At 40.8% G+C, this 20,357-nt stretch overlaps 1 protein-coding gene across 1 annotated transcript; it reads right to left on the bottom strand.

Annotated features, from left to right (window-relative positions):
* Nucleotides 1-16,532: 16,532 nt before the first annotated feature.
* Nucleotides 16,533-17,638, bottom strand: LOC110890222. Its single transcript, XM_022137836.1, has 3 exons — nucleotides 17,370-17,638; nucleotides 16,873-17,271; nucleotides 16,533-16,755 (listed from the first exon to the last, which is right to left on the bottom strand). The coding sequence occupies exons 1-3, from the start codon at nucleotides 17,636-17,638 to the stop codon at nucleotides 16,533-16,535; spliced, it is 891 nt and encodes a 296-aa protein (XP_021993528.1).
* Nucleotides 17,639-20,357: the final 2,719 nt, after the last annotated feature.

Here is a 20,357-nt window from a genome sequence, read left to right on the forward strand (position 1 = left end):
GTGAACCAACACCTCCACATTCACCTATTCACCAATCCCCACCAAGACAGCCCACACCTCCAAGACAACCATCACCTACTCCTCAATCAACACCACCACCACAACAACCATTTTTCGCTTCACAAGATATCTTCGGCACACCTCCACTCACCCAAGTACAACCTGGTTCTTCAAGTAAAGGTCTGCATACACCACAAGATAGTCTGCTAGACGTTGGTGATTTCGACTTTGCAAACAATTCGCAAGTGTTGAAATTGGAAAAGAGAATGGAGAATGTAATAGCAGAGAATAAAAAGTTGGCGGCTGAAAACAAAAGGATTGCTGATAGAGAAAAGACTCTTGCTGGTAGGGTGCAGAAGTTGGAAGGTGAAAACAAAGTGTTGACACAGAAAGTTGAAGCTGATCAGACGGAAATCGACATTCCGAAAGTTCGAGTGTCTGAATTAGAAGAAGAGAAGAATTGTCGAGAGAGTGAAAATGAATACTATAAGCTGAAAAATAAAGAACTTACATCAGCTAAAAATGTCATGATCATGAGTTCTACATGTTGAATAGAGTTGTTGAAAGTATGCTTGGGACGTCAGTGGAACAAAAGTTTGAAGAGCTAAAGGTAGAAGATCTGCATGTTGAACGTCAAGCAGAAATGGAAAGACAGATGAAAGAAAAGGGTAAAGGGGCTGCAGGAAGTTCAGCTGTGCCTGAAATGTCTATTGTACCTTCGATGGTGATAGAAAATCCTAAGCCTATATCTGCAGTTTCTGGCTTATTCGAAGAAGAAACTCCAATGCAAGAATTAATTGGTGGCGAAGATGAAGAGGATGATGAAGATGTTGATGAGGATGAGTTTGTATATTCTGCGAGCAGTCACAGTTCTAAAGGTGATGATGATGATGACGCTGCAGGAGGTTCAGGTGTTAGAGTGACTGAAGCCTCAAATGAAAAAATCGTTGAAGATCTGTTGAACGACACAATCAATGAAGAAAGTGGTGAAGCTGAAGGTAAGGGGGAGTCGAGTAAGACACGGATTGTAGAGCATCATGAGCCTTTGTTTGTGAATCTAGATGCGTATAAGGAAATGTTGAAAGGTGTAAACCCTGAAATTCCCTTCGACTTCGAAGAGGACTTAGAATCGTTTGATATCAATAAACAGCAAGATTATAAGTATGATTATGTTGAAGATGCTGATATCTACGATAGAGTTGAGGTTGAAGAATGTTCGGATAATGAAGAGGTTCCTGAAGATACTTCGAAATTTCCAACGTTAATGGAATTCTTCGCTGCTGAAAATCGAGAAGAATTACGACAAAAAGTAACTGAAGCAGTTAATGACAATGTATTTGAATGTTTGAGAAAAGAAGCTGAGCAGGAAGGCCAATCTAATGTTGAAAAAGAAGGTCAATCGAATGTTGAAGAAATTGATCGTTCTAAATGGTTTAAAGATTCTCATGAAAGAAAATTCAAGAGGCCGCTGAAGTATTTCCAACGAGATCGAAATGTTTCGCTTGGCGATATTATTAGTTGGGGTTTTCTTCCGCAAGTTAACGCTTATGCTATTCGAAGAGAATATGGCGTCCAGTACTTTGAACGTTTATATGACATAATGTCATTACCGTGGTGGGACGTTGATGAATTAGCAAAGGTGAGAGTCTTGGATTACAAGGTGAGAAAGAATGATACCGCGATGTGGGGCTACATCAAATATGAACAATTGAAGCCATTTCGAAAGTGGAAGCCTCATCGTCCAAGGCGTGTTCAGAGAGTTGATCCGGAAACTGGGGTTGTAGAAACTATTCTGAATGTGAAGCCTCCGCGTACAATGAAGACAATTCCGATGCCAGAAATGGAGCAGGAATTCTATAAAGGCTTTATTGATTGGGTTTACAGTTGCAGGACGACCGAAGCAATAATCACGTACAGAGCTGGTGGAGAGTTGAGGGATATTCATGTTTATGACCCGATGTGGTTAGTTAATTGCTCAGCGAAAGACATCGAATGTCTATTCATCAATAAGATTCGCTACTCGCCAGCAGATAAAGAGCAAGCTCTTCAGTTCCAACGTGTAATTTCACTGTGCTTTCAGAAAGGTATCACCATTGCTCTTGATTTTTCTTGACTGTATATCTTTTAAATGTCAACATATACACGTGTGATTTAGTTTACAAAGATTTTTTGTTGGTGCACAATGTCTAAAGCCTGCGTCTTTGTAATGCTAGAATCATGTATAGGGTCTAGATAGGTCTTTTTGTATAAATCCAGGGGGTTAAAATGTAATTTTATGAAGTTTATGTTGTAGGTTCGCTTATGTGGCATGTGTCCACAAAAGCGAACCAGCCAAGTTTTCTGGTCCGCTCTTATGGACTTGTCACATAAGCGGACCGGCTGGCCTATATATACCCCTGGTGCTGATTTCACTTAAAAAACCTTGTCTGAGATCCCACGTCGAACTGTTGTCCGTACGGCAAGCGTTATTCAAGTGAAGAAAAGTATTTTAAGTGTGAATTCTCTGTTTCTACTCCATTCTTTTGCTATTTTCTTTGTATCATGCTGAAAATGTGTTTCCGCCACATTTTCAGTAAGCACTAGCTCTGATTGACTCATTCGAGAGGTCAAAACTGATCCTACATTTTTCAATGCCGAGAAACTCGATTTGAGAGTAAAAAAGGCGTAAGGTTCACAATGGTGTAAAACTAAAATGGGATATACTAGGTAAGGATTCGAGTTACAGGAACAAGGGCCAAACCAACTACCCATGAATCGTCGAGCGAAAACACTTGACAACCTACTGGAAGCAGCTTTTCTTGCCCCCAGAACTTTCTCCACCAATTAGGAATTTGATGCCGTCACTAAACACATTTCTTAAATTGTAGCCATTTTTTGAATGTTTATTTTTTGGTGTCTAATCCGCATATATATCACCATTGCTCTTGATTTTTTTGACTGTATATCTCTTAAATGTCAACATATACACGTGTGATTTAGTTTACGAAGATTTTTCAATACCGAGAAACTCGATCAAAGAGTAAAAAAGGTGTAAGGTTCACAATGGTGTAAAACTAAAATAGGATATAACGGGATAGGATTCGAGTTACTGGAACAAGGGCCAAACCAACCACCCAAGAATCGCCGAGTGAAAACACTTGACAACCTACTGGAAGCAGCTTTTCTTCCCACCAGACTTTTCTCCATCAATTAGGAATCTGATGCCGTCACTAAACACATTACTTAAATTGTAGCCATTTTTTGATTGTTTATTTTTTGGTGTCTAATCCGCATATATATCACCATTGCTCTTGATTTTATTGATTGTATATCTTTTAAATGTCAACATATAAACGTTTGATTTAGTTTACGAAGATTTTTTAAAGCCGAGAACCTCGATCAGAGAGTAAAAAAGGCGTAAGGTTCGCAATTGTGTAAAACTAAAATGGGATATATCGGCTAGGATTCGTGTTACAGGAACAAGGGCCAAACCAACCAACAAAGAATGGAATCGTCGAGCGAAAACACTTGACAACCTCCTGGCACAACTTTTCTTGCCAACAGACCTTTCTCCATTAACTAGGAATCTGATGCCGTCACTAAACATATTACTTAAATTGTAGCCAATTTTTGAGCGTTTATTATTTGGTGTCTAATCCGCATATATATCACCATTGCTCTTGATTTTCTTGACTGTATATCTCTTAAATGTCAACATATACACGTGTGATTTAGTTTACGAACATTTTTCAATGCCAAGAACGTCGATCAGAGAGTAAAAAATGCGTAATGTTCACAATGGTGTAAAACTAAAATTGGATATACCGGGCTAGGCTAAAGTTGAAAGTAAAAAGTTCTGAGGTTAAATTTGCAAAAGATTAATAAAAGTAAAAAAACAAAATATTTTTTATTTAAAAGTATAATATCAAATTTATTTTGAAAACTCCCCTAAGCCTCTAATACAACTCTTTTATGCATAACAATATATTAGTATTAATATCAAAATTATTTTGAAAACTCACTTAAGCCTCTAGTACAACTATCTTATGCATAACAATGTTGAAAATTTATAATGTGGAAATAACTCGTATTGGTGGTTGTGTATTGAGATTAAATATCTCATCGTAATTAGTAAAATCTTATCTTGCCATTATTAGTATTCTTATATTCTAATACCACAAATATTATCTTGAATGAATTGCATTACATTGGTTAATAAATGTTTGAGCATGTCAGTTAAATATAAAACTTCAAATTTCTTGTTTGGGAGTGAGATTGGGGCATGTGGCACTTGCTGTTTCTGTAGAAAAAAAATTGATGCTAGAGTTGGACATATGTACCTATTATGAAATACTGTTTCTGAATTGCTTTGTTTTGGGTTATTCTCTATTATATATTCTAATTTTGTAACATCTGGGTGCATTAGAGGTTGTACTGTTAGCTTTCAACGTTGCATAGTGGTTCATAACATGTGCTCTATAAAGCAGTAAGGTGGTTTAGTTCAATACTAGGGGCTGGTGGTTTTACGTGTTTGGTTTTTCGCAGAACATGTGTCCTTTTAGACAGGTGTTATTTGGTTGTTTTTTGTTTATAAACCTTTTAGCTTTTTGCTTTCATCTTCAACATCTTGTCTCTATCTTCAACATCTCCTCTAGACTTTTGGGATGTTGGTCCGCTGTTGCCCAGCGGTTCCGCCCGTCTGTGGCGGCGGCGTGTTAGTCTTTGCTGAACCTATTGTTGTGTACAGTATCAAGTTGTACGGTTCCAGTCGGTGGTTTTAGATGTTTGGATTGTGACTTGAACATCAGTTCTCTTAGACAACTTGTTATATTGTCTCAATCTAAAGTTTTTGGTTATTGGGTCATCGTTGCCGGGCGGCTCCGGCCGTCTGTGGCGGCGGCGCAGTAGCAGTGGGTTCTTTTGTTCTCCGTTCATTGTTTGAACTATTTGTTCTCACTCGAGCTATGGAGTGAAACAGAAAAACATATGGGTGTTGCTCCACCGTTGCCGGTGGTTCCGGCCATCCACAGGCAGCGATGGACTTACTGTGTGTGGTAAAATAAGGCGATGATGAGAATGGGGTGACCCATAGCTGAACCAAATTGCTTACGATTTTATCGTTTTGAAGACTTTAAGACTTTTTTCCTTTGTAACCACTTATTTGAAGCTATTTGAAGCTATGATGGATTTTCTGAGCTTCTGGACTATGCAATAATAATCCTCTTTTTTCCGACGAGTTGGTCAGGGCGCCATTTAGAGCAAAAAAAAAAACTGTAGAAATAAGCTCACCAAGAAATTGTTCCCACCTGTAAGTATACATTCATAGGAGATGGTTGTGAACATGATGATATTCATAGAAGATGTTGAAGGGCATTTTAGTAAATAAACCATCATTAAAAAGAGCGTAAAGAAAAACAATCCAACGGACGTCTAGGAAAACACAAAATAGCTAGAATTTGTAATGATGGTGGAAAGTGGAGTGGCAGGGTATAATTAAAGTTGTTTAGACTCTTTTTTCTTGGTACAAGAGTACTCCATATTAACATTAGAATAATAACTGATTAAATTGAAAACCAAAATAAAGTACTTTATATATAGTCTGATACAAGTTAATAATAATAGTAATGGATCGTTTCTACCGAAGCATGGTTCGATCCGGAGGGCAACCCGGTTTTCACCCAGCTGTTACCTCAGCGGTTTTACCCATGTGGGGGCAGTATGGTTTCCGGGCGAAGGTCAGTTTCCGTACGCGGCTGGGGCCCGATAGAACATCACGTCCGTAACACGGGATTAACGGGGGATTGTCTTTGACAAGAACCCGGTGACCTATAGGTCCTGTACATAGAAAGTCACTCTTCAAAAAAATAATAGTAATAATAATTAATAATTATTTGGTGGAAGCTTTTGACTTCTATTAATTTTACTTTGTACTGGTAGTTTTGTGTTTATGTTCTAATTATTGAGATTAAAGAAAAAAGCTAAAAAAAATGAAGTGATAAACAAGTAATTTAAAGTTGGAAAATCTTGAGTAGTTTAAAGTTTGCTTGAACCGCAACGTGAGAGCCATAAATATATTGGACCTTCATTTATTCTTACATCGAGGAAATGGGATTCGGAAAATAAAAATTGGACTAAATGAATTGTCACTAATATTTGTCTCAAATGTTCACTTGGGTATAAATAAAGACATGCTACTTCACTGCTATAATAATATGTCTAAAACATTTACGGGAAGGCCTAGATTCAACTTATAACCCTATCATTTGAAATGGAAGTTGAATCTAATATGTACCCCGCTGCATCGCGACGGGTGGTTCTACTAGTTAATTCATGATAGTTGATGAAAATATGGATGTTTTGGAACTGATTTTTGATTTTTTTTATATCTTTTTTTGTAATAGTTTAAAACTAGGTTATAACCCTGTTGATGCAACAAATAATAGACCAGCGGTAGTAGCTGGACCGGTTAGGCAAAAGGGTTGAAGGGTTCAACTTTGCCTAACGCAGGTCGTGGGGTCCCCCCACGTTTGCAAGACGTGGAAGGAGGTTCACTGGTTTATTTTTGTTATTTGCCAAGGATCCTCCTCTGAAATATGTTCAGGTTCGGATGAGGGAGCAAATAGAATGTGTGGGTTGGATGTGAAAGAGAGTGACTCGCATGAAGCAAGTACTCGAGATGAATGACCAGAGATTGAGAGAATCAGGGCTGGCCAGGAATGTCTCCTGAAGTAAATGAAGTGTCAATTTATAGGAGAAGACATCTCCCAAAGAAGAATGTATTTGACTAGTGACCTTGCTTGCAGTGAGGGGCTTCCCCTTTTGGGGGTTAAAGCCTTTTGACCCCTGGATAATAGCGTGTGCTGTGACACCCCAGGAAAAACAGGAAAACCATGCAACTTAACTAGCTTCCTCAGTGAGTACGTACCAAATTTCGGGACGAAATTTCTTTCAAGTTGGGGATAATGTGACAACTCGTATTTCGAAGCTATCTTTGTGCAACGTTATGTAATTACGTGAATTTTTATTAATTGAATGTTATGATTATGTGCTGTGTGTATGGAATGTTTGTATATTGAATGGGCCCAAAATGCACAACATGAACCGACCGCACAGCTATTGGCCGATCGCACAAGCCCATTCGGGCCTTACTCATTGTATTCGGACCAAGGGCAACCCAAAGATGGGTTCGGCCCACTCACCCATTACGCATACATGAACCTTTAGGGGGTGTGGTTTCTCATTAGTTGCAAAAAACACCAACACACACAAACCCTAGAACTCTCTCCTTTCCTCTCTTCCTTGTGCGACGACAGCCCCCACCCGAAGCCACCCATCTCGAGCAATCTAGGCTTCTCGGTTTTCTGGTTAGTGTTAATTCTTGACTGCTTGCTATGTTTGATGTCACGTTACGAACTAGGGATTCATGATAGTAAATAGGTGGTATGATGAAACTAGTTTGAGTACTCGTACAAATCAACTTATTCATAAAAAACAATCGGTTAATATGATGGATGCTTTCATGGTTAAATTGTTGATATGTTTGTATGCTATTGTGGTGATCTAAGACCGATTACATGTTAACAGATTAATAAATTTTGATCATAGGTTGTGTTGTATTATTGGCTTGTTAACATAAGGACTAGGGCTGCATGTTAGTATATGAAACCATTCACTTGTGTAATCCGATTCAATGTTTCGGGATGTTAATTGATCGTTTTGATAGTTGATGATTAAAGTAATATGAATATGCATGATTGCTGGAAAGTTATTGATTTGATCTGAAATTGAAACTGCCAAACTTGTTAGCAAAGGATACCGAAATAATGGACTGCAATTAAGGAAATCTGTTACATTCATAGTCTCGACAAGGGATTGCGAGTCGAGACCTCACTGTCTCGACTCGAGACCACAACACCCACACACAAACAGCACAATTCGAGACCATGGTTGCGGGTCTGGTTGCGACTCGTGACCGTCTAGTCTCGACTAGTACATGCATGACTCGAGACCTCCTCAGTTGCGACTCGAGAACACCAAAACTTCTACTCGAGACCGCCTAGTCTCGACTCGAGATCTCCAGTCTCGACTCGAGACCAGGAACACGTGCACACGTTTGGACTTATACACTGTTACGAGCCCAACTATTTGGGCCGCATACTTGGACTTCGTTTATTTACGTGACTGTACTGATTGAACTTGTACTATGGTTGAACTGCCATGATCAATACTTGTATGCAACTAGATGGAATATGTGTAGAAAACATATGTGCACTACTTGAACATGAACCTGACTTGTATGGTAACCATGGTAGGACGTGGTTGACCACCAAATAGCTTGATTGACTTTTCTGTGTATCTGCCGAGCAAACCAAGGTGAGTTCACACTCTTACCAAGGCATGGGATTCCCAGGGTCGGGAATGGGTTTGGAAGATTTCTTATACTTAAGTTGTTATCGGGATTACGTACTTTGGGCCTCGGGAGAGGAAGGTTTTTGATAGATACTGCTAGACTAGTGATACAAACACTTCTCTTCGCACACACGCCGGGAATGGCTGCGATAATAGAACCAATCTTCGCACACACGCCGGGAATGGCTGCGAACCATACACTAAACTTCGCACACATGCCGGGTGGGCTGCGATACAAATATACCTAGTCTAGAATACTTGGGAAACTCCCACTAATCTTCGCACACATGCCTAGAGGGCTGCGAAACAAATGCATATGATACATGGTTTACTAAACGAACATACGATTTACTATCCTATCAAACACACTGAATAACCAACTGTGAACTCGCTCAACTAGTTGTTGACTCTCTGTTACATGCCTTGCAGGACCTTAGGTATACATGGAGCTTGCACGGGAGGCACAGTTGTTGTGGGACATGGATCGTGGATGCCATGCTAAAACATTTAAACATTTGAACTTATTACTTACATTGGGTTTACATTTATGCTTCTGCTAGACACTTAATATGCTTTCTTTTGAACACCTTTCATATTGTTTGGTTGATTTACATTTATTACTTATTATGTTCGATATGATTGGTGGCTTGATCCTGGTCATGTCACGCCCCCAAGCGGTGGTACTCCGCGTGTGGATTTTGGGGATGTGAGATGTGCTCTGCAGACCTGCGTTGCTTTTGCGGCTAGCGAGTTGGTGGAGCTGTCCGAGGATGTGACTTGTTTACTGTTCCCGTATTGCTTTTCTTCATCTCCTCAGCTTTTCAACCATTGAACCATTTAACCCTTTGAGCGTTTACATATTTAGTCATTTTATTTAGTCTTGGGCTACCCCCATCATCAGCCCCCCAAGTCAGAGGTTTTTGGGAAATGAGCTCAAAGACTTCTGACTTCTATACGTGTGTTTTTCTGTCCAAAGGCTTCGAGGGTTCAAGGGTTGAAAGGTTGAAACGGTTTTTGAATTTTGGAATTTGACAAGACAGTTGACAAGACCCGTGGCAGTTTGTCAGGCGGCGGTTTTAAATTCTGCCTGTTTGATAATTATCCCTAATCTCATTTATTTACACATTTTTCTTATTGAAGAACATAACTTGCTCTTTATTTCTCTCAAGTATCCCCCTTTTTCAAAATCAGGTCAGTTCCGTTTTTCTTATTTTCTCTTTAATTGTTCATTGTCATGGGTGCTCGTAAGGATATGGCATCCTTTTCTCGACTGACCCAAGAGGAAGTCGATTTATTTTGTATGGAATGGGGTATAGGGCAAAGTATAAACCGGTTGCACCGGCTTGCGATAAATCCATCAATGACTGTCCTTCTAGTATGATCGCCTTGTATTGTCGTCATTTTGAGTTTTCCAATCTTTGTTATCCGTTTTCAAACTTTGTCTTGAATATTTTGGAATATTATCGAGTGTCTTTTGGTCAGATTCATCCCCTTGGTATGGCTATGGTTTTACACTTTGAGATTCTGTGTCGGGCTTGCGGGTATGATCCCACTCTTTTATCATTCTGTCGCTTTTTCCGGCTTGCTAAAAATGGTGATTGGTTCGCCTTTGAAACCAGTCAAGTTGACACTTGTTTAATTTCATCCATGGTTTCTACACTTGGGGTTTGGAAAGATCGGTTTTTCTGGGTGTCGGAGGAAATTGTTCCTTTTAAACTTGTTTGGAGACACCCGGATGCTATTCTGAATGAGCCGGAGCCCTTTGATTCCGAGATAAACACTCGTTTTTTAGAAATTCTTAGGTGGTGCCCTTCGAGGCTTCGCCCTTTTCCGGAGCATTTGTTGTTGTTGTTGGGTATAAGTAAAGTTCGGGAAAATGCTAACCGGGATCCGGTGCTTATTAGAGATGGGAAGGGTATGCATTTATTCTTTTCTTGCTTTTTTGTTCCTTTTTCTTTGCTTGCTTATGTGTTTTTTATATCTATGTTGCAGTTATGTCTGCCCTTGATTTTATTAAAAGCGATGACACCTCTGATGTTGCCTTTGATGATGTTGCTGCCACTCCCGGCGAAAATGCGGTTGTTAAGGGTTCTGATTACAGGTTTGAGGGTTCTGGTAATGTCAATGTTCCGAATGTTAAAGGCTTTACTAAGGTTACTGCTTCCAAAGGTTCCACCCGTCGTTCCCAATGTTATCTGAAGGGTGTTGATCAGCCTTCTGGTTCAGAGCCCATCGATGTTAGTGATGATATTGAGGCATCAGGGGATCAGGCTGTGGATGTTGGCAAGGGTAAGGAAAAGGAGTTAGTTGTTTCCAGCAAGAAGAAGAAATTGATTAAGAAAGGTACCCCTCCGGTTATTCAAGGTTCATCAGCCAAAAGTGTTGAGAGCTTCGAAGGTTCAGAGAGTCAAGATGTTTATGTGCCTAATTGGGGGGTTAAGGTTGGTGATAATTTTAAGGATCCGGCTGTTTGTGCCGAAGCCTTGGCTCATTTTGCTCATCCCGGTGTTCGAAGTGCCATATCTGAGATGGAGGCTGATCATCTTATTTCTAGGATGATGTTCAGCTCCTGCAACCTTTCTGCCTTCTTGGCTGAAGGTGTTACTCTTTTGCTAAAGGGATGCAGGAATATGAGGAGGCTTCCAAAAAGAAGAAGAAAATGAAAGCTTCAATTGTTGCCATGAAGAAGGAGATCGAGATCTTTTCTGAGAAGGAATTGGCTTGGACCAAGAAAGAGGAGGAGTTAACGAAGAGGCACGAAATTGAGATGGGTGATCTCAAGAAGAGCTTTGAAGCTAGCCTTCTGAAGCTGAAGTCTGACCGGGAGGCCTTGGCTGTGCAACAGAAGGCTTTTGCTAAGGAGAAAGATGGTTTGGAGACTTTGGTTGCCCAGGCTACTGGAGATAACCAATGGCTCATTGAGCAGGGTTTTCACCAGGTGGTTACCTATCTCTTACATTCTAAAGAGTTTAACTCCGCTCTTGGTGATGTTTACACTAAACTGCTCAATCCGGGAAAACACCAAGGTCTTGTTGCGGGTTATAAGCTTCACGAGTCTGGCCATCCCTTAGAGAAGTCTCCCCTGTACCGTCCCGAGGCTTCCGATGTTTTTAAGAGTTCCGTTGAACAAATGGAGAGGTTTTCGTACCCGTGTGTGAGTCAGGTGGCTTCTTGTTATGGTAAGCCTCTCTCCGTTTTGCAGGAACTGAAGCCGGGTGGTTTGAATGAAAAGTTGTGTGCTAAAATGCTTGGCTCCCTTTCAAGGAAACGTTCCTACTCGGGAGATAGTGAAGATACTTTTCCTGGGGAATCTGATGCTCCGAAGGATGCCAGTTTGGAAGGTTCAGCTGTTGAGGATCTGGGTCCAAAAGCTAAAAAGGTTAAGAAGATTAAGAAGGCCAAAGGTAGCAGTTCTGGGGTCTCTAAGCCTTTTACTGATGCATGAAATTCGTAGCTTTCTTAGCACTTGTTTTAAAACAATTTTTGGTTTGTAACCTTTAAACAATATTAGGTCTTTAGGAACCCTGAAGGTTCCTGTTGGTGGTATTTTAGGCCCTTATGGCCGTTTGAACAATAGCTAAATTTGCAAGTTACTAGGACTTGCTTTAACTCTTGTTTGAAAGTCTTTCAGGGCTTTCTTTGATTATGGTAGGATGTTTGACTATTTTCTTTGTGTTATGTTTTTATACTTATGCCTGTTTTGTTAAGGCAGTTTGGTTGGCTTTAACCTTTCAAGCTTTTTGGCTATTCGTAGGTAGGTTGGAGCCTTTGGGGTTTCGAGTTGTCATAAAGGTGGCTTGAAGCCTTGAAGGCTTCTTAGTTTTGTGACTTGATTTGGCTTGTATCTTTAACTTTTTGTTCAAGTTGTCATCCTTTGGATTATTTTCGTTTTCTTGTAACTTTGTCTTTGTCGAGTTTGTGTTGCCTTTATGTTTTTTACACCTTAAAGGGTTCAGTGCTGCAGACACTTAGCCTTGGTGTTTTTAACAAGAAGACATAGCACCTATGCTTTCTATCATTTCTTTGCTTTTCATTTGACTTCATAAGCCTGTTTGTTGGTTATATTTCTAAGGCTTGAGGAACATTTGGTGTTGGTTGTTCAAACCCGTCTATGAGACAATTTTGTTTTAACTTAATGAGTCTCATGGAGTTGTGTTGATTTAGGAACTCACCCCTTATATAGGTTCATTCAACCCTTGAACCTATTGAGCGATGTGGCCTGGGAGCTCATCCCCTTTCATGGCCCTTGCCATGGAGTTTTTTGCTAGGTTCTCAACCTGATCTTAGGATAGAAAGACAAGTTTGATAAAACAACTTCATTCATTCAAGCAACACTTGCTTTTTACAAAAGGTATTCATAGTGTTGTTCGAAATACATTGTGATACAAACCAAACTTTCCTGCCTAAACATGGAACCTTTTCAGGGTTTTGCCATTCCAATGCCTTGGAAGCCTTTTGCCTTCTGAATCTGCTAGCTTGTAGGATCCACCCTTGTGTGCTTCAAGGATGGTATATGGACCTTCCCATTTTGGGCCAAGCTTTACTTGATTTTCTTTTTTGCTAGCTTCATTGTTTCTAAGGACTAGGTCCCCCGGCTTGAATCGTTCATTCTTGACTTTCTTGTTGTAGTAGGCTTCCATTTGTTACTTATATTTGGCTTTTTGAATTGCAGCTTGGTCTCGTGCCTCTTCTAGGAGTTGCAAGTTCAACATGGTCTCTTTTTGGTTTGTTTCGGGATCCATGTTGACAATTCGTTGTGTTACAACTCCCACCTCGGCTGGGATCACGGCCTCGGATCCGAATACCAGGCTGTAGGGTGTTCTTTTATGGCTTGTTTTTTCGGTTGTTCTTATGGCCCATAGAACACTAGGCAATTCGTCGAGCCAGTTGCTTTCGTACCTTCCCAATCTTGTTTTGATACCTTCCACTATACTTCTGTTTGTTCTTTCGACCTGATCATTTGATTGCGGGTAAGCTACTGAGCTGAAGATCTGATTGATCCTGTACTCTTTACACCAAACGCTAAAAGGCTTCTCAGCGAACTGCTTTCCATTATCAGTGACGAGTACTCCTGGCAATCCATAACGGCAAATAATGTTCTCCCAAACAAAGTCGATGACCTGTTTGCCTGTAATCTTTGCAAGTGGTTTAACCTCGGGCCACTTTGTAAAATAGTCTATTGCTACCAACAAGAATTTTACTCCTCCTTTGCTTGGGGGAAATGGACCGACAATGTCAATTCCCCATTTATGGAATGGCCATGCTGAGGTTATTGGGACAAGGTCATGCTTAGGACTTTTTGGGATCGGTGCATGGATCTGGCAAGCATCACACCTTCTTAATTGCTCAGCGGTATCGTGATGCATTGAGGGCCAGAAGTATCCAAGGTTCATGAGCTTTGCAACCACCGACCTGGCTCCAAAATGAGCTCCGCATATGCCTTCGTGAATCTCTTTGATCAAATATTGACTTTGTTCGGGACCAACACATCTTAACAAGGGAGCAAGGTAACCCTTTTTGTAAAGGGTTTCTCCTTGCGGTACGTACTGCCTTGCCTTGATTTTAACCCTTTCAGCTTCTACTTGATCATTGGGTAGTTCACCATTTTTAAGGAACTTCTTGATTGGAGTCATCCAATTTGGACCTTCGTCAGTGACTACGTCTTGGACTTCCAATTCATCAATTGATGGAGCTTTTAGCACTTCCACTAACACCTTTTTTGTTAGGTGAGCGAAAGTGAGGGATGCAAGCTTGCTTAAGGCGTCTGCCTTCTTGTTTTGGGATCTTGGAATCTATTTGATTGTACACACCTGGAAGGTGTTCATTAATTCTTTGGATTTTTCTTTGTACCTTTTCATGTTGGGCTCTTTTGCAATGTAGCTGTTATTCACTTGGCTCGATACCAACAACGAATCTGTGAACACCTCAAGCTTGTGGACCTTCATTTCTTTAGCTAGCCTTAAACCGGCTATCAGTGCCTCGTATTCGGCTTCATTGTTTGTTGTCTGAAAATCAAAGCGAAGTGCATACGTGAATTCTAACCCTTCTGGGTTAATCAGAATAAGTCCAGCCCCTGATCCCTCAACACTTGAAGCCCCGTCAGTAAAAAGCTTCCAAGCTTCGAGGTCAGAGGGTTCAGGGGTTGCAGTGTTTACTTCAGTGACAGTTTGCATAGGGACTTCTATAATGAAGTTGGCCAATACTTGGGCCTTGATGGCTTTCCTTGGGACATAGGTGATGTTGTGTTCACCCAGTTCCCCTGCCCACTTGGCCAACCGTCCCGAGTTTTCTGGTTTTTCAAGCACACTTCTGATAGGTTGGTCAGGGACCACTTGTATGGGGTGTGCTTGAAAATACCTTCGAAGTCTCCTAGCTGTTTGTACTAGGGCTAGAGCCATTTTTTTGAGAGGAGGATATTTGGTTTCAGCCAACTTTAGAGATTTACTGAAGAAATAAATGGGTACCTGGGATTTGTTCTTGTCAATGGTCAGGACCGCGCTTATTGCTTCTTCAGCAACAGAGAGGTATATTGAGATTAACTCTCCCGTTTCTGGGGCTGCTATGTCAGGCAGGGAGGCCAGGTGTTGCTTCATTTGCTTAAAAGCTTCTTCGGCTTCCTCCGTCCATCTGAAGTCTTTCTTATCAGTGCAACCTTTGAGTGTTTTGAAAAAGGGGAGAGACCTTTCTGCCAGCTTTGACGTGAAACGCTTCAAGGCAGCAAGCTTCCCGTTTAAGGTTTCCACCTCTTTCTTGGTTTTTCGTGACTTGGTTTCGAGAACAGCTTTTACCTTACTTGGGTTGGCTTTGATGCTTTGTTTCCCAACGGTATGACCCAAGAACTTTCCCTCTTCGAACCCGAATGAACATTTTTCCGGGTTGAGTTTCATGTTAACTTTTCTGAGATTTTGGAAAGTTTCTTGAATATCATCGAGCATCTGATATTCCGTCTTGCTTTTAATTACCAAGTCATCGACGTATGCCTCCATGTTCTTACCTATTTGGCTTGCAAAGGCTTTGTCCACTAGACGTTGGTAGGTTGCTCTAGCGTTCTTGAGGCCTAAAGGCATTTTTTGGTAACAAAAGATTCCTCTATCAGTGTTAAACGCCGTCTTTTCCTCATCTTCTTTTTTCATGAGTATTTGATGATACCCTTTGTAAGCATCAAGAAAACACTTAAAAGGGTAGCCAGTGAGGGAGTCCACCTTGAGATCAATTTCTGGTAGTGGATAACAATCCTTGGGGCAGGCTTTGTTAAGATCCTTGAAATCTATACACATCCTCCAGGAGTTGTCTGGCTTCTTGACCATAACTGGGTTTGCAACCCATGATTGGTACTTGACCTCTCGGAGAATGCCGGCTGACATAAGCTTTTCAACTTCCTGGCATGCGGCCAGACTTCTTTCTGGTGCCAAACTTCTTTTCTTTTGAACCACGGGCTTGACATCCGGTGGTATTCTTAATTCGTGCTCGGCGATGTTCCGAGGGATCCCTGTCATATCTTCTGGACACCAAGCGAAGATATCGCTGTAGTGTATTAACAAATTTTCGAGATACGAGAGGGTTTCCTGTGAAAGGCTTGGATTGACCCTTATTTTTTGTTCAGGGTACCTAGGATTGATGGCCATCCTTTGCCTATCTTCTTCGCTTTTGGAACTTTCGCCTTCAGTCAAGTAGGCTTTGTGAGAGGGTTGGAGGGTTGCTATTCCCCTCTCGGTGGGAAACTTGACTGTTCCATGACCAACAGATACGGCCATGTAAAATGCACATTGTCCTAGCCTTCCGATGATTACATCATAGCTTGAAGGTATGCTAATGACCACAAAGGTGAGTGGTTGGATTCTTTCCTTCTGACCTTCGTTGAAACGAACATTAAGTGTCAGTTGCCCTAAAGGCTTAAGGGGTATATCGGCAGTACCTTTTATGGAGGTCTCAGAGGGTTGAAGCCTTGAACGTTCTTCATTGCTCAAGCGGTTGAAGAATTTCTCGAACATGATTTCAGTGGCTGCCCCAGTATCTATTTAAGCCCTACTTGTTTGTAACGTTCCCACAGTTGCATCTATCACAAGAGGGTTTGAGAGAGGATCTTTCTCTGTTGGAGGAAAACAAACACAGTGAAGCTCCCAAGCTTCCAACCGTTGTCTTTTCTATGGAACCCTTCCGTCAAAATCCACCATATTGACTTCCTTGCCTTTTCCTTCAGACATTTTGTCCCTTACTCCCTTCACCAGGTGAGCAAGTTCTCCGGACTTGACAGCTTCTTCAATTCTTTTCTTAAGTTGGAAGCAATCGTTGGTGTGATGCCCCTTTTCTTCATGGAATTCACAATATTGTGTGGAGTTTTCATTCTTTCTGCTCTTGGGAAGAGGCCTAAGAGGTGGAAAGTTTTGCTTGACCTCTTCGGTTGCCAAGATTTCTTAAGGAGTTTTGGTGAGAGGGGTGAAACTTATCCCTTTTTCCCTGTTGGAAGGGTTGCGACCTTCAGACCTTCGATGGTCTGAACCTTTTTGGCGTCTGTCATAGGAGTTGAAATTCCCTCTTTTTCTGACTGGGCTGTTGCCTCGCCAGCTGGATCCTCTCTTCCTTTGTTCTTTGATATCCACAGCCTCCTCTCCTCGAATGTGGGCCTCAGCCCTTTCAAGAGCTTCTTCCAAGGTCTTGGGGAGGGATTTGTTGAAATCCCTTGTGAGGTATTTGGATGTGATGGCGTTCATAAAACCAGCCACCCTCATTTTCTCATCTGCCCCCACGTAAGTTAGACCTTCCTTCTTGTATCTCTTTATGAATTCTCGAAGGCTTTCGTCATCTCTTTGCTTGATCTGGAAGATCACTGTAGCATATTTGACGTATCGCCTTTGTTGGGAGAAATTGGCTAAGAACCCCTTGCTGAGATCATCGAAGCTTCGAACGCTTAGAGCAGGTAAGTCATTGAACCAGATCCTCGCTGATCCCACAAGGGTTTGTATGAACATTCAGCGTTCGACCATTTCTCGATTCTCGCTGCACCGGTAAAGATCTGAAGATGGTCTTCAGGATCTTCCGTCCCATCATATGTTCTAATGTGGGCCGGCATCTTGATTTTCGTTTGGAAGTCATAATCGGCTATCTGCTGTGAAAAGCATGAAAGGTTGCTTGGTTTATAAGGCTTGGCCAAATCTTCTTCAACCCTTGTACCCACGTTGTTATTACCATTGTTATTCCCCTGAGTGGCTAGCACTTGATTGATGAAGTGTTGCCACGGGAAGCTGGCCATCATCTAGGTCATCATCTGGGACAAAGGGTTGAAGCCTTGGAGGCTTCCAGGTGCGACTGGGCAGCTAACTCCAAGGGGAGTGCTCATAACTGCACTTCGTGCCAATGGAAGCACGGATAGGGCTTGTTCCCATGAAGTTGTTGTAGAAGCTGGAAAGCTTGTTACTAGGGACTGTAGGAACTGATCTAAGGTCAGCTCATGGCCCAGAGGAGCACCACTAGTAGCTGGTTGAGATGAAAAGAGAGGGTGTGTTGTAGGATTTGGTCTCACGTACAGATATGGGTTAGGATTTGGAGGATTACTAGGACCAGCCTCCTCCCTAGATGCAAAAGGAGGGACAGGAGGTCCGGGAGATAACGTTGGTTCAGGCTCATCATAATCTAGACGAATCCTCACTCCTTTTTCCCTTTCCCTACTTACATATTGGTTGAGGAGAGATCTCAACTCAAGGAAATTGTTTGCAACCCCCTCAGGGGTGAGCTCGACACGTGTTGGGGTGTCGGAGACACCAACATTGGGAGAAGGGACTCCAGATCTGGACGGAGTTGGGGTGTTGAAAGTGAGAAACTCGGGAGTGCTTCCTGGTGTTGAAAAAGAAGTTGGTATTGCCACGTGAGCTTGGCTAGTGCCCGGGGTGGAGGCGTTTGGGACCTGATTTACTTCTCCCGGGGATCCACTTTCTGACATTGTAATTTCAAGAGAAGAGAGCTACACAACTAGGTCTTTTTGAGAAGAAATAGTGGCGTAGCCCCACGGTGGACGCCAACTTATTGATGCAACAAATAATAGACCAGCGGTAGTAGCTGGACCGGTTAGGCAAAAGGGTTGAAGGATTCAACTTTGCCTAACGCAGGTCGTGGGGTCCCCCCACGTTTGCAAGACGTGGAAGGAGGTTCACTAGTTTATTTTGTTATTTGCCAAGGATCCTCCTCCGAAATATGTTCAGGTTCGGATGAGGGAACAAATAGAATGTGTGGGTTGGATGTGAAAGAGAGTGACTCGCATGAAGCAAGTACTCGAGATGAATGACCAGAGATTGAGAGAATCAGGGCTGGCCAGGAATGTCTCCTGAAGTAAATGAAGTGTCAATTTATAGGAGAAGACATCTCCCAAAGAAGAATGTATTTAACTAGTGACCTTGCTTGCAGTGAGGGGCTTCCCCTTTTGGGGGTTAAAGCCTTTTGACCCCTGGATAATAGCGTGTGCTCTGCAAACCTGCGTTGCTTTTGCGGCTAGCGAGTTGGTGGAGTTGTCCGAGGATGTGACTTGTTTACTGTTCCCGTATTGCTTTACTTCATCTCCTCAGCTTTTCAACCATTGAACCATTTAACCCTTTGAGCGTTTACATATTTAGTCATTTTATTTAGTCTTGGGCTACCCCCGTCATCAAACCCCGTGTATTACACGGGTTGAGTAAATGAATTTTATATACCAAATAATAAAACATTATCTTTTTAAAAGCCTCCTTTATTGCACGAGTTGAAGAAATGTAATTTTATATATTAATAATAAAATAAGTTATATCTATAAGAACCATATGTATTGTATGGGTTGAATAAATGTAATATTATATACCAAATAATAAAATAAATTATATCTTTAAAACCATTATATTACACGGGTTGAATAAATGTAACATTGTTTACCAAAGAATAAAAAAAAAGTTATATTTTTAAAAACCCCCGTGTATTACATAGGTTGAATAAATATGATTTTATATACCAAATAATAAAAAAAATATATTTAAAAAAACTAACGGATTTTTTTATATTTAAAGTAGGATAAGATTAAATATTAATCTGAATTAACGAATTTTTTTATATTTAGAGTAGGATAAGATTGAATATTAATCTTTATTTATTTAGTTAATATAAGATTGAAAAATCATATGATTGAATAGGTGGGAGGTTGTATTATGATAAATCGGTTAACCGTAGTGAATGATAAAGATAATAGTGATTGTTGAACAAATTAATTAATCGAATTTAACAGAAACATTTGTGATGTTAGGCGGATTTTTTTTTTAATTATTTGAAAGTTAATATCAACTTTGGAATTTGTATTAATTCTTATTAGATTTGATTAAATATTATTGATAATAAAAATTTGTATTAGATTAGATTTTAGATTTGATTAAATATTATTAATAATAAGAACTAGAATTGAGACCCGCCGCAATGCGGCGGGGATTCTTTAGGTATGACTAAGTCGATTTAGGACCCGCAAGTTATGTTAAACCTGTCAAACGGGGAAAATAGACGATGTAAAAACGTTCACCCACACCCGCACGTTGCATCATGTTAACTCGCAAAATTTAGAATGAAACGGAAAAAAGTTAAACCAAAGACGCACGCTGCGATGCGTTAAGTCACAAAATTTAGAACCAAGCATAAAGCGAAAAATTTGCGGAAAATGAAAAATGTAAAGGAACAAAGTTGAAAGTAAAAAAAGTTGTGAGGTTAGATTACAAAAGATAAAAAAATTTTGGGTTAAAAGCAAAAAACAAATAGTTTTGGGTTAAAAGTAATTTATGAAATACTTTTGGTTGAAAAGTAAAAAAAATCAATTTTTTTTGGAAACCCCCAAAGCCAATGTTACGACAACCATATGCATAACGGTTTTTTCTTTGGAAAACCCTCAAAGCACACGCCGCGTTGCGGTGGGGCGTAAAACGGTGTCAAATAGTACTAATGTCACACAACGGTTATCGACCACCAAC

Source organism: Helianthus annuus, chromosome 1, assembly GCF_002127325.2.
Source record: "Helianthus annuus cultivar XRQ/B chromosome 1, HanXRQr2.0-SUNRISE, whole genome shotgun sequence".
NCBI classification, from domain to species: Eukaryota; Viridiplantae; Streptophyta; class Magnoliopsida; order Asterales; family Asteraceae; genus Helianthus; species Helianthus annuus.